At 65.6% G+C, this 15,602-nt stretch overlaps 1 protein-coding gene across 6 annotated transcripts; it reads left to right on the forward strand.

Annotated features, from left to right (window-relative positions):
* Window positions 1-607: 607 nt before the first annotated feature.
* On the forward strand, window positions 608-4,009 carry LOC102155734. Of its 6 annotated transcripts, none has more exons than XR_005378112.1 (5): window positions 608-1,808; window positions 2,532-2,656; window positions 2,866-2,951; window positions 3,053-3,158; window positions 3,531-4,009. XR_005378112.1 is itself a non-coding variant. In XM_038572806.1 (5 exons), exons 2-5 carry the CDS (start codon window positions 2,768-2,770, stop codon window positions 3,921-3,923), a joined length of 576 nt encoding a protein of 191 aa, XP_038428734.1. In that variant the 5' UTR covers window positions 608-1,808; window positions 2,532-2,767; the 3' UTR covers window positions 3,924-4,009. The 6 variants fall into 6 exon arrangements, 4 of the variants coding, with proteins under 4 accessions (XP_038428734.1, XP_038428735.1, XP_038428737.1 ...); XM_038572806.1 differs by having other exon boundaries at window positions 2,532-2,951; window positions 3,531-3,690; window positions 3,798-4,009; XM_038572807.1 differs by having other exon boundaries at window positions 2,532-2,951; window positions 3,531-3,657; window positions 3,798-4,009.
* The last annotated feature ends 11,593 nt before the right edge of the window (window positions 4,010-15,602 follow it).

The raw sequence follows: 15,602 nt of genomic DNA on the forward strand, positions 1-15,602 counted from the left end.
GATCCCCTGGAGGACGTTCTTGTACGTGAAGCTGCCCAAACACGAAAGGACAAATGCCGTGTGTTTCCAGGCTCCCGAGGTCACAGAGCAAGGTCACCTTCCAGGCACAGCCCTCGGGGGAGCCCGAGGCTCCTGAGCTCAGCACCGTGAAGCCCAGCACCCCTGCTCGGCGCCCGTGCTCTGGGTACTGGGCCTCCCCTTGCCCACGTGCCCACCAGTGTGCGCCTGCAGACCCCAGCAGGGGTGCCCAGGGGCCCTGTGGCTGTGAGAGCCGGGGAGGCCCAGGGCAGGACCCCAGCCTGTCCCTCGCAGCACGCCCTGAGCCCTGGCTTGCCAGTGAGGCCCTGTGCCCCCGAGACTCCAGCTCCTTCCTCAACGGAGCCCCCTGTTCAATGGGCAGCCTCCCCCCTGGGGACCCTTTCCGGGACGGGAAGGAAGGGACGGGGAGCTCAGCCCTGGCTGCTGCCTGGCCTGCCCCAGGGCCTGGGCTGCTTCTGGGGGCCCCGCCATGGCTGGCCGGCCGCTTTCCTCACCTTCCCGAGTGTCCTCTGCCTTCTCCGACCTCAGCTGCGTCCCCTCGGGGTCCCTGCCCCTCGTCAGTGGGCACGTCGCACAGCGATGCAGCGTCTCCAGGGCCCCTGCTGACTTTGCTGGGAAGGGAAGTCCACCTGCAGACGGCAGGTGGTCACACTGGCACCTCCCTGCGCCCCACAGCCTGCGGCCTCTGGTCTCATGTGTCCACCGGCTTCTTCTCCCACGGAGGGTGCGGCCAGGGCCGTGGGGGCCACAGCGAATTCCGAGGCCTCCTGCTCCGGGTCCCAGAGATGCCACGCCGGGCGCTGGGGAGGGCTCCTGGCCGCGCTCACGCTCTCTCCTCTGCCGCCCTCTCCTGGCCCAGGGAGGCGAGGCCCCGGGGGCGCGGGCAGGAGGGATGCATCTGCTGGGTTCTCTGTGCCATCGGCCGGTGTGGCAGGGACAGAGCAGCAAACTGTAAAAGACGACGTGACTTCGGCGTCCGAGCTAGGGAATCCGAGGCTGTGGGGGGAGCAGGGCACCCGTGCAGGGCTGACGGAAGGTTCTGGAGCTTCCGGGACAGGCGGGGCCAGGAGAGACAATGAGGAGGGTGTTGCCACCAGACTCAGTGCGCTGCTGTGGAGGAGCCCAGCCCACAGGCCCATGGCCAAGGGTCAGGACTGCTCTGGGCGTCGCTGCGCCTGACGTGACCGGTTACAGCCCTGGGCGCCGCCCCCTTGGCGGCCTCCAGGACGTGCACCACCAGGTTCCAGGCCCGGTGACTGCGGCAGGTGGCGTGAGAGGCACGAGTCTGCCGCGGTCATCCAGCAGTACCTGCAGAGCGCACGCACCCCAGCCCCGCCCAGGCCGTGATGCTGTCACCGGGACGCCCACACTGGCCTGGATCACGTGGGGGCAGCACAGGCGTCTGCGTGGACGGCATCCAGTTCTCGCTGCAGCAGCGTGACTCACGGGCCAACGAGGTCCCTTTCTTAGGAACCAGGGAAGTGGCCCAAGAGAAGGGCTCTGTACAGAGACGCGGGGCCGGGGCCGGGCCTGCACAGGACGTCCCCTCCACGGTGGCCGGGAGGCTGCCACGCTCCTGGGGCAGGTCCCCACCCGGCTCCGCGGCCAGCGGCGGGGGCCTCCCCTCCCTGCGTCGACCACAGTGGTGGCCTGTGGGGCAGCAGGTGTCCCCTGGGCAACAGGGATGTGCATCGTGTGAGCGGGCCTGAGAAGAGCGCGGACGCCAGCGAGGACCGGGCCGACGTCTGCCTTCCTCTGCGTCTCACACGGTCGGAAGGGCAGTGTTGACGTGCGGGGAAGAGTTCGGACCGTCCGCGGCCCACCTGCGATGGGCCCCGCGAGGGCGGCTGGAGCGCGGGGAGGGGCGGGCGGGCACCTGGGCGACACAGGTGCTCAGGAGCCGGGGGCGGGAACAGGCCTAGAAGGGCCGGTCTGAGCAGCAGGGGGGACGGACACCGGGTCAGCACCAACCTTCGCGATGCTGGCAACAGGCGGAAACAAAAGCAAACCCAGGGGATAAACCCGTGGCTTCTTTTTCTTTCTTTCTTTTTTTTAAATGATTTTATTTATTTGAGAGAGAGAGAGAGAGAGAGCAAGGGGAGGGACAGGGGTAGGTGAGAGGCAGACGCCCTGCGGAGAGGGAGCCTGATGCAGGACTCGATCCCAGGACCCCCGAGATCACGACCTGAGCAGAAGGCAGGCGCTTTGCCGACAGAGCCCCCCAGGCCCCCACACCATGTTTTTTTTTTTTAATGTTTCTCAGTGGGTTGAGCATGTGACTTGATTTCGGCTCCGGTCATGATCTCAGGGTCGTGAGGTCGAGTCCCCACGTTGGGTTCCATGTGGGCTCCACACCGAGCATGGAGCTTGCTGGAGACTCTCCCCTTACTGCTCCCCACCCCCCTGCATCTAGCTCTCTTAAATAAATAAATAAATAAATAAATAAATAAATAAATAAATAATAAAGATAATAAATGTTTCCTTTTTTTTAGGCAAGAATGAGGCATTTCTGCTCCTTTCTGGTGTGGACTGTGGGGTGTCCTGCATGGCTAGTCCTGTGGGTTGGGCAGCGCGGTGGGGAAGGGCTGTGAGCGACCAGGACCCAGCGGCCCCGTGGGTGAGCTTGTGAACAAACCCCCGTACGTGTGCCCGAGGACGCACCAGGAGGAGCGGGGATAGCCACCTTGTTTCTCGCTGACCTGGCGTTGGGGCCGTGGGAAGGGCTTCCATGGGCCACGGGCGCCCACAGGGACGCAGGAGGGCCGGGGTGCCCCAGCAGACGCACTTCGGACGCGACTCAGCCCTTGCCACCCGATCCCTTTGCAGCCTGTTCACGCGGAGCCTGGACCAAGCCCGGGACAGCGGGCCCTGTGCCTCAGTTGCCCCATCCACCCGGAGCTACCTGGCCACAGGTGAACGGGGGCGGGGCCAGAGGTCGGGCTGCACTGCCGCCCCGCAAAGACCCCGGAGTTTCCCAGGAAGGGTTTAGGCTTGTTCAAGTTTTCCGCCCCAGCTCTGGGTGACACTCCCGGTGAAACCACGGTGATCCCCGATGACCTACTGTTTCCTGAGCACGCAAGCAAATGGACTCTGAGTCATGCCGGGGTCACCATGCCCTCGTAAGTGGCCTTGATGTGAGGGTGCTGAGGCCAAGCCCGGCCCCTCCCCCAGGGCGTCCCTTGGTCAGGGCCCTAGTGGCTCCGAAGCGGCCCCCAGCTGGGGAAATGCCCTGCGCAAGGGGGGTGGGGGGCTGCCCACCCTGCAGGGGGGTGGCCTTCCTCCTTCCTCCTCCCTCCTCCCTCCCGTCGCTCGGGCTGGGGGCCACGGGGGGCCACAGAGGAGGGGTTGGCAGCGTCCCCTCCAGGCGGGGCGGTCGGTGGCACCAGCCCTGCTGTTCACCTGGAATTCTCTGCGGGGTTTCGTGAAAGGCCTGCAGCCATCGTGCGGGGACCGTGCGGGGACCATGGCCAGCCCCACCCTCTCCTCCGCAGGGCAGGTGCCGGCCGCGCTCCCACCCTCCGCGGACAAGCCCACGGCCAGGCCTCGTCGTGGTGCGGGAAAGCTCCGGGGTTGGTCTGCGACTCGGCCTCTGCGCCCGGAGGAGCCCAGGCCCCTGAGGTACGACGGAGCCCGTGTGTAACGTTACGTGAAGTACGAAATATTAATCTCCACAAGGATGTTCTATTTAATCCAAAGAGCCGCAAGGTCTCACGCCCACGCGGCATCTGACGAGACCCTCTCCTCTTCTGCGTCTTCAGACTCCCGCGTGTGGCACCGCGCAGCACGCCACGCCTCACCCACTAAGGTGTTACCAGGAATCGTTGACTGGACTTAAACCCCATAAAGTTCACAGTCCAAAGAGGACGTTCACGCACCTAACTTAGTCCAAACATCCTTAAAAGTCTTCAGTAACCGAACAAAGTGTCATTAAGATTTTAAAATCTAACTTGATTAAACTTAAAATTTTAAATCTTAAATCTGCTGGATGGGGCCGGGGTTTCCAAGGCCATGTCCCCGCCTGCGGGCAGCCCACCTGGGTCAACGGCAAGAGGTGACCCTGTTGGCAGCCGAGGGACAAGCAAGGACCGCATGCTACGAGGGCGCGCGAGCGTGACGTCCAGCCCTGGGCTCGCGCTGCTTTGTCACAGCGGCAACAGGAAGCTGGCTCGAGGGCGTGGGAAGGAGCGTGGGCCCCACCGCGGGGAGGTCCCGGGAGCGTGGACGGCCGGAGCGGGGAGGAGAGTCTGTGACCCTGCGCAGGCGTGGACGGCGGCCCCAGGGCGGCCCAGGGTGTGTGCGCCCCAATCCCCGGGGCACGGCCTGGCCGCGGCGCTCTGGGCCCTTCTACAGCCGGAGGGGGGGGGGCGGAGGCGGGGTGCCGGGCCTCAGGCGGGGCTGGTGGCGGAGCCGCGGGGGCACTGACACGTCACCACGGGGCGGACTCGGGAGCGCACCTCAGTCGGCACCTTTGTCTCTCGGGATCCAACTTGGCCTCGAAGCTCCTCGCTCGGGGCTGTCTGGTGGGGTTGGGTCAGGTCGGGTGGGATCAGGTGGGCTCAAATGGACTCAGGGGGGTCAGAGGTTCAGGTGGGTTCAGGGGGCCAGGTGGGGTCAGGGGGGTCCGGTTGGTTGGGTAGGGTCAGGTGGGGTTGGGTGGGCTCAGGGGGGGTCAGGTGGTGGGTGGGGTCAGGTGGGGTCAGGGTGGGGTCAGGTGGGATCAGGTGAGGTCAGGTAGGTTGGGTAGGGTCAGGTGGGGCCAGGGAGGTCAGGGGGGTCAGGTGGAATCAGGTGGGGTCAGGTGGAGTCAAGTGGAGTCAGGTGGGCTCAGGTGGGCTCAGGGGCTTAGGTGGGCTCAGCGGGGTCAGGTGGGGATGGAATCAGGTAGGGTCAAGTGGGGTCAGGGAGGTCAGGTGGGTTGGGTAGGGTCAGGTGGGGTCAGGTGGACTCAGGGGGTTTGGGTGGAGTCGGGTGGGGTCAGGTGGCCTCGGGGGCTTGGGTGGGCTCGGGTGGGGTCAGGGGGGCCAGGTGGGGTCAGGGGGTCAGGTAGGGTCAGGTGGGGTCAGGAGGGGTCAGGTGGGCTCAGGTGGGGTCAGGTGGAGTCAGGGGGTGAGGTGGGTTAGGTAGGGTCAGGTGGGGTAAGGTGGAGTCAGGTGGGGTCAGGTGGGCTCAGGTGGGCTCAGGGGCTTGGGTGGGCTCAGATGGGCTCAGCGGGGTCAGGTGGGGGTGGAGTCAGGTGGGGTCAGGGGTGCTCCGGTGGGGTTGGGCGGGGTCCGGCAGGGTCCAGCGGGGTCTGGAGGTCAGGGTGTCCGCAGCCGGGCTCCTCAGGAGCAGGTGCCATCAGAGCTGAGCTGTGCAGACGCCTCAGTGGCTCCTCTGGCGCGGCGGGGCATCACCGTGTGTGGCTGTGACACCCACGCAGGCGCGACCCCCCAACCAGCGACCGGGAGCACGTCCCCTCCTTCATCAGAGAGCAGGAAGAGGGGGCGCCCACGTCCAGCTCCGGTTCCCGCAGAGGCGGGTGGCGACCCTTCGCGGGCTGGCGCTGTCCGTTGTGCGCGCCCGTCCCGGAGCCCCCGGCCTGGCCCACGGCGCCCGCCATTCCCACGTATTTACCCCCCGCTTCACCTGTGGCCGGCGCGCACCTGAGTAGCAGGTGCTCTGATGGGGAAGTTTGCCGAGGGGGGCAGGGCAGGGGTGGGGCCCCGGTGTGAGTTTTAGACGTTTTGGGGGGTCCTGGGCTTTCCCGAGCTCTCTGGAAGGAGTCCACGTGTCTGCACCCACGGCCGAGAGTCGGCGCATCCCGCGGAGGCCGCCGGAGGCTCAGGGGACTGGCCGCAGCAGAGGCCACCCGGGGCTGGTGGCCTCGTCGCGGGCGGAGACCCGCCGGGAAACTTGTGGCTCCCCCCGGCCGAGGCGGGACCGCCCCTGCTTCCGCCCCTGCTTCCGCCGGTACATTTCCAGGGCTGAAATGTGCCTGTCGGGGGGGCAGGAAGGACGGGGCGCTCGCAGCTCTGCCGCCAGAAGTGCCGGCGCCCGCGCAGGATCCGGGCCGTGACTCAGCACAGGAGGGGGGCGGGGGGGCCACCGTCCCACATGTACCCAGAGCCTCGTCGGGGGTGCGGGGCGCACGGGCCACTCCCTGCCTTCAGACCAAGTGCGTCTCTGGCCACCTGTGAGTGGCAGTGACCAGGTCCAGAATGTTCCAGGGAGGAGGCCCCAGGGCCAAGGACTCAGGACCCTGGCCGAGGGTGGCAGAGAGGGCAGCGAGACGTGACTCCTTCCCAGTTCCCCTCTGGGGGAAGGTCCAGGGCCAGTGTCAGGTGAGGCAGGCTCCTCTCCGCCCGACGGTTTCGGTTTTGTGACTCGCTGTGCAGGCGGGCGGTGGCCGCGGGGCTGGGCCCTGCCCACTTCCCCAGGTGAACCCCGAACCAGACTGAAGCAGAAGTACACTGCGCTCAGTGAGGTCGCCCTTGTCTGCCTTCAGGGGCTCGGCAAGAGGTGACTTCCTGCCTGGGCTGTGGGCCCCGAGTGCAGAGGGACAGGAAGTGGGGTGGGGTGCAGGTGGGAGACGCCAGGGACTCCGCGTGTGGCTCAACGGCTCCCCTTCCTCTGGCCTGGCACCCACAGGGGCTGCCGGGGCCGAAGCCGGGCCCTGGCCCCTGTTCCCTCGGCCCGTGCTGGCCACCCCCCCTCAGACAGGGGCTCAGCCCCAGAAGCGCCCCTAAGCGAGCCTCCTATGAAACCTCCGGGCAATTCTGCATTTGGATATTTCTTTTTTGCATTTGGCTATTTTTAAGGGAAGTTCTTTATTATCGGAATATGTCACTATCACAAAAGGGAAATGCCCTCCCAAACCACACTGCTTCCGGCTCCATCAAAAAAGAGCAGATGATGCCAGCGCGGTGCGCGGAGGGCCCAGCAAGGCCGCCCCCCCAGAGAGGAGCGCCCGTCCTCCCGCCAGCGCCCGGACACATGCCCTGGGACCAGGCATGCAGAGGCCCCAGCCTTGACTTCCTTCTCAGAAATGAGGTCAAAGAACATTTAATGCAAATCCCCATCTTATGAGCTGTTTTCCCATTTCCCGGTCGCTGCCTGCGATACGGAGCGGAAGCACCGCAAGCGCACGCCCCGGCCGCGGATGGAGCGGAGCCAGGCCGTTGTCCGGGACTGCGAGGGCAGCAGGCCAGCCACCGAGGGGCAGTGCCTGGGCCAGCGAGCATTTCCCGCCCCGCCGAGCACAATGGAATGCCACTGTGTTCACTCCACGGTTTGGAGCTTAATGTTGCCCTAAACTGACACTGAACAGAACACAACAATGAAAAGCCAGTCCCGGGCGGGCCGCCCTCCTGCCCACCCCGCCGCGGTGCCCAGGACGGCAGCTGCTGGAATGCATTTCCTTGTGGGCCTGGTCCCGCCAAGGGTGTGGTCGGCGCAGGAAAGCAGGGCCGAGGGACGGAAGGAGGGGGCCGGCCACCCTGCTGTGACCAAGGGCAGGATCGTGAAGTGGGGTGTCCAGAGGCCAGAAAGACCGTGTCCCAGCCCCCCTTCCTTCCCAGTCTCCTCCCCGCCAGCCCCGCACGCAGGGCCCCAGCCCTGATCTGGGATAAATGCCACCTGTCACAGGTAACATCCCATTTTTCACCTCCGGGCCCGACTCCCCCCCGCAGCCCAGAGCTGCGTGTCCAACTTCTGACCTACCACCGTCGCCACCACCACCTTGATCATCACAGTTTCCCTATACAGCCGGGGGGGGCCCAGGACCCAGAGCCCCCCGCCCCCGGAGACCTGAACAGAAGGAAGTCAACATCTCCCAGCCCGTGTAGAGATATAATTAATGAGGTTTATAAGGAAAATATTTATTAACACTCTTGGGGTTTTTCCATTTCCCTGATCTGAGGCAACCAGCTATGAGTCACTCATCACTAGAGGTTGAGTTAAGCAGGCCGGGCAGCCCCAGCCTCACTCAGCCAAGCGTGTAGCCTGCCGTCCGAACCCCACCCCGCGCAGCTGCCCCACATGGGCTCCCAAGCCTGAAGAGCCCACTGCGTGGACACGCCGGGCTCGTCCGTCCCTCTGTGGGTGGACACTTGGGCTGTCCCACCTGTTGGCTGTGGGGACCGGTGCTGCGGTGAACGTGGGCGTGCAAACGGCTCTCTGAGTCCCTGCTTTCGGTTCTTTGGGGGGGGGTGTGCCCACAGATGGACTTGCCAGGTCATATGGTAACTCTGTTTCTAGTTTTCTGGAACTGCCATACTGTTTTCTAGAGCAGCTTGTGCGTTTTTCATAAGCTCCTGGAGGTCAGAGGAGGGGTAGGTGTGCTCCTGAGAAATGCCGACATATGGCTGGAAACACAGTTCTGAGCAAAGACAGCCCCCAGGCAGCTCTGGCTGCGGCGGGAACCAGGCTGCACGTCACCTGCTAACGTGGAGAGAACACCCCGTAAGAGCCACGGGCCAAGAATAAGCCAGGATTCCACCAGGGCAGGGCACGGGCGGCCTCCTAGTGCCCCGGGGGGCTGGCCCATGAGGAGCTGAGGCCACAGCCCGGGGTGCGGCGTCAGCCTCTCTGCCCTTCGCGACACGAGAGCTGTGGCTCCCAGCACACCCGCTGGTTTCCGACCTGGAGCCCTGCTCCCACCTGCGGCAGCCCCTCTCCTGGGAGCTGCACCCCTGCCCACCAGAAGCTGCCAGGGCCTCCCGTGGGGGACGGGGTACAGTGGGCACCTTCTCTGGGGGTCCTTGGCCTGGGTTTCAGGGAGGAGGGAGCATCCTCCTGTGGGTCCAGAGCAGGGCACACCTGGGGCAGAGCCCGAGGGCCAGGGTGAGGAGCCAGGTAGGGGGAGAGAGGGACAGAGGAGGAGGGAGGAGGAAGGGAGGAGGGGAGGTGGGAGAAGGGAGCCAGGCTCAGGTCGGGCATGTGGGAGGGACCGAGGTGCTCATCGCTGGCTCCAAGGGGAAGGACGGAACCCGTCCTCGGAGCGCAGTGTCGTGGGCCCGGGCTGGACGCCCCCCTGGGCTGGGCCGTCCACCGAGTTCCCTTCCCCTGTCGGCTCCCGGTGCGCCACACTGGGGGCATCTGGCTTTGGGGTGCCTGGGCCCCCAGCACGGCTTAAGTCAAGGTCAGGGTGTCGGGGAAAGTCAGCACTTCCCCTGCCCGTCCACCTGCGGCCCCTGTGCTGGCAGCAGGGCGCCCTCCCGTTGCTCCCTAAAGTGTCGGGGCGGCAGGACACTCCTTCAAGACAGCGACCCACTCCTGGGCCGGCTGCAGGCCCCCTCCGTGGGGGGTGGGGGTACGCCCGGGTCCCCGTGCTCCTCTGTGCCACATAGGGCCTATGCCGAGCTCCGCCCGCGGCGGGGGTGGGGGGCACACGGGAGCTGCCACTGATCCCGTCGGACCCCTCGGGGACACAGCGCAGCAGGGGCCTGTGTGCAGAAGATGGCACAGCCCCCTCTACACAGGCGTGTGGCCGTCACAGGAGGATGGTGACAAGGACGCATCAGGGTGGAGGATGGGGACTCGGTGTGGAGGAGAGGCCGCCCCTCCTTGGGTCCACATCACCTGGGGCGCCGCTGGCCGCGGCCGGGACACAACCGGCAAGAGGAGAGCGGCCACCCGGCACCCGCCATGGGGCCCGGAGCAAACTCCTCTCCCCTGAACACTTCCTGTAATGCTGTTGTAACGCTGCTTTTGCAATAAATAAAATTCCTGAAATAAAAGGCGGGGGAAGAGAGAGAGAGAGACCATGAAACAGGGAGAGAGATAGAGATGGAGAGACTGAGACGGAGACAGAGAGATGGAGAGAGACAGAGATGGAGAGAGACAGAGATGGAGGGAGACAGAGATGGAGGCAGAGATGGGGAGGAGAAAGCCGGGCAGGGGAGGAAGGGTGCTGGGCCCCGGGGAGGGGGCAAACAGGGCTGGCCCTATGGAGGCCGTGGGTCCTGGCTGAGGGCCTGGGGTCTGCAGGGGGCCTTGCAGGCGGGACGAAGGGAGGGGCACAGCTGTGACCGCGCACAAGGGGGACGAGGTGCAGAGAGCAGCTGTGATGACTCTCTGAGGAGCTGGGGTGCACAGGGGCCGTCCGCATGGGGCCCCGCAGGCCCGGGGTGGGGTGTCAGGGAGGCAGGGGTTGTGTGAATACATGAAGAGCCACGGGGAGACCGGTGGGGGCGGCAGCAGCAGGGGTGGCAGGAGACTGCAGAGCGCACAGAGGCAGGCCCCGGCTGTCCTTTCCCAAAGGGTCACTCGGTGACATAGGGACACTGGGAGGGAGACGTCAGGGTCCAAGCAGGAGGCCCTGGGCTGTGGCCCCGGTCAGGGGTCAGCCGGAGAGGCCCGCATGGACACCGCCCAGGGAATGTGCAGAGGTCAGGCCGGGGCCTCGAGGGCGGGGTGGGGAGGGCGCCTGGCACAGGCACAGGTCCCGAGCCTGCCTCCCCGGCCGAGGGGACGGACGGAGTGCGGAAGGACGTCAGGCTGGGAGGCCTTGGAGGGTGGGGGGACGCGTTCCCAGGAAGGGCAGGGGTCGGCTCAGGGGAGAGCAGGTGGGGGGGGCTGCACAGGACGATGTGGGCCCAGCCCGGAGCCCGGGGGAGGGTCTGCGGGGGCTTCTCTGGGGGAGGCAGCAGGTGACTGCAGAGAGGGGTCCTGCTGGCCAGCCTGGGGGGAGCCCCGGGGGAGGGGGGACGGGGCGTGAGGGAGGCAGGGCGCCCCGCGGGCCTGCAGGGCCTCGAGCCACCCACTTCCTGTGACGGGCCAGGCCATCTGGGATCCGGAAATTAAGCCGGCCCTTCAAATCCCCTCTGGGTCTCCGTGTTCCTGGGGTTTGACAGAACGTCCAGGCCTCCCTCAGCAGAGCCCCGCGTTCCTGCCCCGGGAAGGGGAAGGTGCTCGCAGGCCGCTGGCCGCAGGCCCCCGAATCTCGAAGCTCGGAGGCTTTGGGCAGGGTCCCACCATGAAGCGGGCTCGGGGGCTGTGGCTCACCTTCCCTGAGAACCGGCCCGAGCCCCCCAGCCCCTGGGGCCGGCATGTCCCGGGTCAGGGCAGGAGGACACAGGCTGTCAGGGTCCTGGTGGCCACGAGGGCTCCAGGGAAGGAAGCGGGGGGACCAGAGGGCTCTGCCCTGACTTGCCCCGGGGTCCTCCCGGGAGCCTCTGCCCACAGCCGGGGTGCTTGGGGAGGGCCAGCTGGTCCCCCTGCCCCCGGGGAAGCACTCGGGGCCCTGCCTGACTCGGCCCGGCCAGCTCCACACTCCGTGGTCCTGTCCCCCCGCAGAGCTCGGCCGCTCCTCCGTGTGGCCCAGCCCCCCACCCGCCTGTCCTCGGCGGCGACCCCCGGGTTCCCGCGGACAGCTGCGGGCCCTCCCTGCGGGCTCCCCCTGCACCTGCCCGCTCTGCCCTCCCGGCCAGCCCGGGGCTCCCCGAGGGCACCTGCCTGCCAGCAGCCGCAGCACTTGCCGAGGACCGCTGGCGCCACGAGGTCAGAGCCCCTGGAGGTCAGCTTCTCGGTTGCAAATTTGTCCGTCATGTTCCAGGAGGGCAGGGGACCTCGCAGCTTGGTCCGGGGAAGGGGGCTCTCAGGCCCCCGCGCTCTTCGGTGGGATGGAGCAGTGTCGTCCAGGACGGAGGAGGAACAGGTCATGGGTGGGGGAGGACGGTGGTCCGAGGGCTCAGCCAGACCCACGTGCCCCAGACTCAGTGAACAGAACCACCTGCCCGGAAGCAGTTCTGGGACCGCGATGAGGCTGTTCCAAGCACAGGGGGCCCCTGGGGCTGGCACCAGGCTGTGGATGCCAGGACACCTCCCAGGGCAGGGGAAACTGAGGCAGAACCTTGGGATCATGTCTCACCAGCGTGCCTCTGCTCTTTCTCACCCCCTCGCTCACAGCCTGGGGTGTCAGACAATGGGTGTCCAGAGTGCTGGAAGGTTCTCCAGGGAGCATGCAACCTGATGCCAGGGATGCCAGGGCAAGGCCTATGTCTACAAAGACCTACAGAGCTCAGAGGTCCGGCTTCTAGGGTGGGGAGAGAGACATGGTCCTTGAGGACTTCCTGGAGGAGGCGGGATGGACGTTTTCAGGAAGCAGAACACTGCGGGTATAAGGCACAGGGCAGGACAACCCTCGGGGTGTTTGTGGCACAGGAGGGTCCCAGCTGGAGCGGAGGGGGCAGGAGCTGGAGCCAGCGGGAGGCAGGGCGGGCGGCAGGGAGGCCTGGGCAGGGAGTCGAGCGCCAGGCAGGGGTGTGAGCTCCTGCCCCAGGCCGGCGGGAGACACACAGGACAGGGACACTGGACGAGGGAGGGCCGGGGCCAGAAGGGCACGGGGACAGACCCCCAGCTGCCTGCAGAGGTGGGGCCCTGCCTCCCTGCGTCCTGTGTCTTTCCCTCCCGAGGGTCCTTTGCTCCTTCCTGCTGATTGTCACGAGGAGGCACCGCATGAGTGGCTTAGGGCAGAGGTGCCGAGGGCAGGCCCGGGTGGCAGCTCCCGCCCACTCCGTGTGCCGCGGATCCAGTCAAATGAGACACGAGGAAATGCCCGAGCAGGCCTACGAATAATTGTTGATAATTTGAATGTTTGCTTTTAACGCTTGCAACACAAGCCCCCAGTGCAAGCTCATCTCGCCAGTCGAGGCAATTACAGGATTTACGAGTGACGCGCGTTCCCTGGGTGGGCACGAGAGCCGCCGGGAAGGCCTGCCTGTCTCCGGCCTCGGCAGGGCCCCGCACACATACCTGTGAGGCCACCAACAATTCACCTCCCATGAGGTCATTCTGGAAGGGGAGAGCTCTGCCAAGTGGACCTTCTGACCCCACCTCCAGGACAGACCAGCGGGGCCGGCACTGGGCAGGCCCAGGTGAGTCCGGGTGCCCTCCAGCTGGCAAACACATTTGTCTCTTTATCAAAGCAGATGCAGAAGGACCACACACGTGGATCCCGATGAACGTCAAATGATCCCTCTAGGGAACTGCTGGGCAGCCAGGCCCTGGGGTGGACGAGGGCTGGGCTCTGCGGGCACCGGGGGGGCTGGCCCCTCTCTTCCGGAAGCTCCGGAGGCACCCGTGCCAGAGCCGCCAGCGCAGAGGGGCCTGGCCCCACTCTCTTGGGTCTGCCTTTCCTGGAACTTTGGGTGCCCCACGTGTCCTCAGATGAGTCCTCAGAGCTCAGGGCTGCGTGGCCGGGTGGCAGAGGCCGGGCTTCATCTTTGTCCACCCAGAACCCAGTCTCTGTGACCAGCATCTCTGAGCAGTGACCCGTTAGTTGGCGGCTTCTACAAAGAACACGGTGCCTCTTCCGTCCGCCCGTGGAGTACCCGGGGCGCTTCCAGGTTGGCCACTAACTTGTCCCAAGACCTGGAACAGGTTTCTCTTTCTCTTCACTTGGCTTCTGATCCTAGGAGGAGAGGTGCTCCCCGCGCCGTGAGATGTGCATAAAGGCAGCAGACATCCGGCGGAGAGCGGGGTGGGTGAGCAGAAGCCTGCACACTTCAGGGCTTTGGGATGCCTCCCAAGATGAGATCAGAGAAGAATGATTGACCATAAACACGTACCTGGCCTGTTCGGAGTCTCCTGGAGCTGCCCTGACACGCCGCAGTGCGTCCCCCACAGGACCACAATGCAGCCGGGACTTGGATTCTCTCTTTTCCTTTTAATTATTTCCTCTCCAGACAAAACCCCGCCAGGATAGACGTTATTGAGTTCAGAATGTTCCAGGGCACTTTATCAGGCTGCTCCCGTTCTCAGAGGCTGCTGTGCTCCGGGGGTGACCTCTAGCCGGCCTCCTCCCTGCCTCTCCTAATCCCTCCACCGCAGGACCAAGGGCAGGGTGGCCTGAGGACAGCAGGCCACAGCCCGGCCCACGGCGCTACCGCCAGGAGTCCGGCTGGCACCATCATTCCCGGGGCCCCCGCCCCCAGGCCCCACCCCGTCCGGTCCCGGCTGGGGTCTCGGGCACACAGGTGCTCCCTGGGGTCTCCCGAGGTGCAGCGGAGACACCCGGGTGAGCTTTTGAGAACGGAAGGCCTGCGTTTTGCATTAATATGCCTGAAATGCTTGCTCCTGATTTACCTTTCAAATTGTGCCTCTGAATGAGTCCCGTGGGAGGATCCCCGAGGGGGAGCCCTGCGGTCCCACGTGACGCTCAGTTTGGTGGGGCCGAGCCCTGAGCCGAGGGTCCTCGGGGGCCAGCGCTTCCCTGAGGTGAGAGGGCGCTGCCGCCCGGGCGACGGGTGGAGTCAGCGCCCAAGGAACCTGCCAACAGCCTGAGTCGCTGCAGGAGCCGGTTCTGTCCTCCCTCCTCCTCCCACCTGCCCCTCGGGTCCAGGAGAGGTCTCCTCAGGGACAGCCCATCCCCAGCCCGTGTGACCTGGGGAGCAGCTGGACGGCGCTTTCCGACGCTAACCACACAGTACATCCAGCGCGGCTGCTGGCAGTTGAAAGGCCTGCACGCTTCACCATCGGAGCTCCGGGCAGCGCCGCAAACGCCTCCCTGGCGGGGAGCTCACCACCTACCCAGGGCATCTCGTCAGCTGCCCGGGGAATGCTCCCAGCGGGCTCGGCTCCCCCGGAGGCCAGGGCTGCAGAGCCGTGGGCTCACCGAGGGGAATCTTCGCGGGGCGCCCCCCCCCAGCCTCCTCCTCCAGGCAGGCCAGGGAGGCCCTCCTGCTAGTTCCTCCTACTCGGACAGAACTTCTGCCCCTGGGAATGCGCGTGGTTGTCTCCTCCCTTCCTCAGCGCTGCCCGGAGTGGCGGCCGATCCGCCAGGAGCAGCCAGACTGTGCCCCGTTTCCAGGTGTGGACGGATGCGTGGAGGCAAGGACGAAACCGGGGGCCGCGGGGGGCAGAAGCCAAGCCCCTGAAGGCAGAGCGTTTCATAAATAACCGTTCAGACGTGCATGTGTCCCCGAGCCCAGCACCGCCGCTGCCGGCCCGCAGGAAGAGGGCAGCCCCCACCCCCTCTGCGGTCCGCGGCCTCGCTCTGTACGGCCGCCCTCACCGGCCGGGGTCAGGCCTTCCTCGCTAACCCCGCGGACTTCAGGCTTTAACCACACACACAGTTGACTTTTGTGGACTTTTTCTTTCTTTATTTTGAGAGCGAGCGAGCACGCATGAGTAGAGCAGGCTGGAGGGGCAGAGAGAGGGAACAGGAACCCTAAGCAGGGGCCCCGACTCCGGGCTCCGTCTTGTGACCCTGAGATGATAATCTTGAGCCGAAATCAAGAGTCAGTGGCTTAACTGACTGAACCACCCAGGTGACCCGACTTCTCTTTAAGTTAATTCACTTTGTGGAAACTAAAAGGAAAAATTGTGGGGGGTCCAGGTGATGCACTGTTACTGTATTAACTCAGCAACCCCTGTGAGCTCCTGTCTGCGGCCCTGCCCCATCCCCTGCTTCATCCCACCTTCTGGTTTCAGGGACACTGAGGAAGTGTCATCACCCCGGTTCACAGATGAGCTAACCAGACCCGGAGAGATGAGGCAATGCGGTGGAGGTTCGTGGGAGAGCGCCATGGGATTCCTACGGGACGCGCTCAGGCCGTGTGCTGGGTGCTGGGTGCTGGGTGCTG

Source organism: Canis lupus, chromosome 24 (assembly GCF_011100685.1).
Source record: "Canis lupus familiaris isolate Mischka breed German Shepherd chromosome 24, alternate assembly UU_Cfam_GSD_1.0, whole genome shotgun sequence".
NCBI lineage: Eukaryota > Metazoa > Chordata > Mammalia > Carnivora > Canidae > Canis > Canis lupus.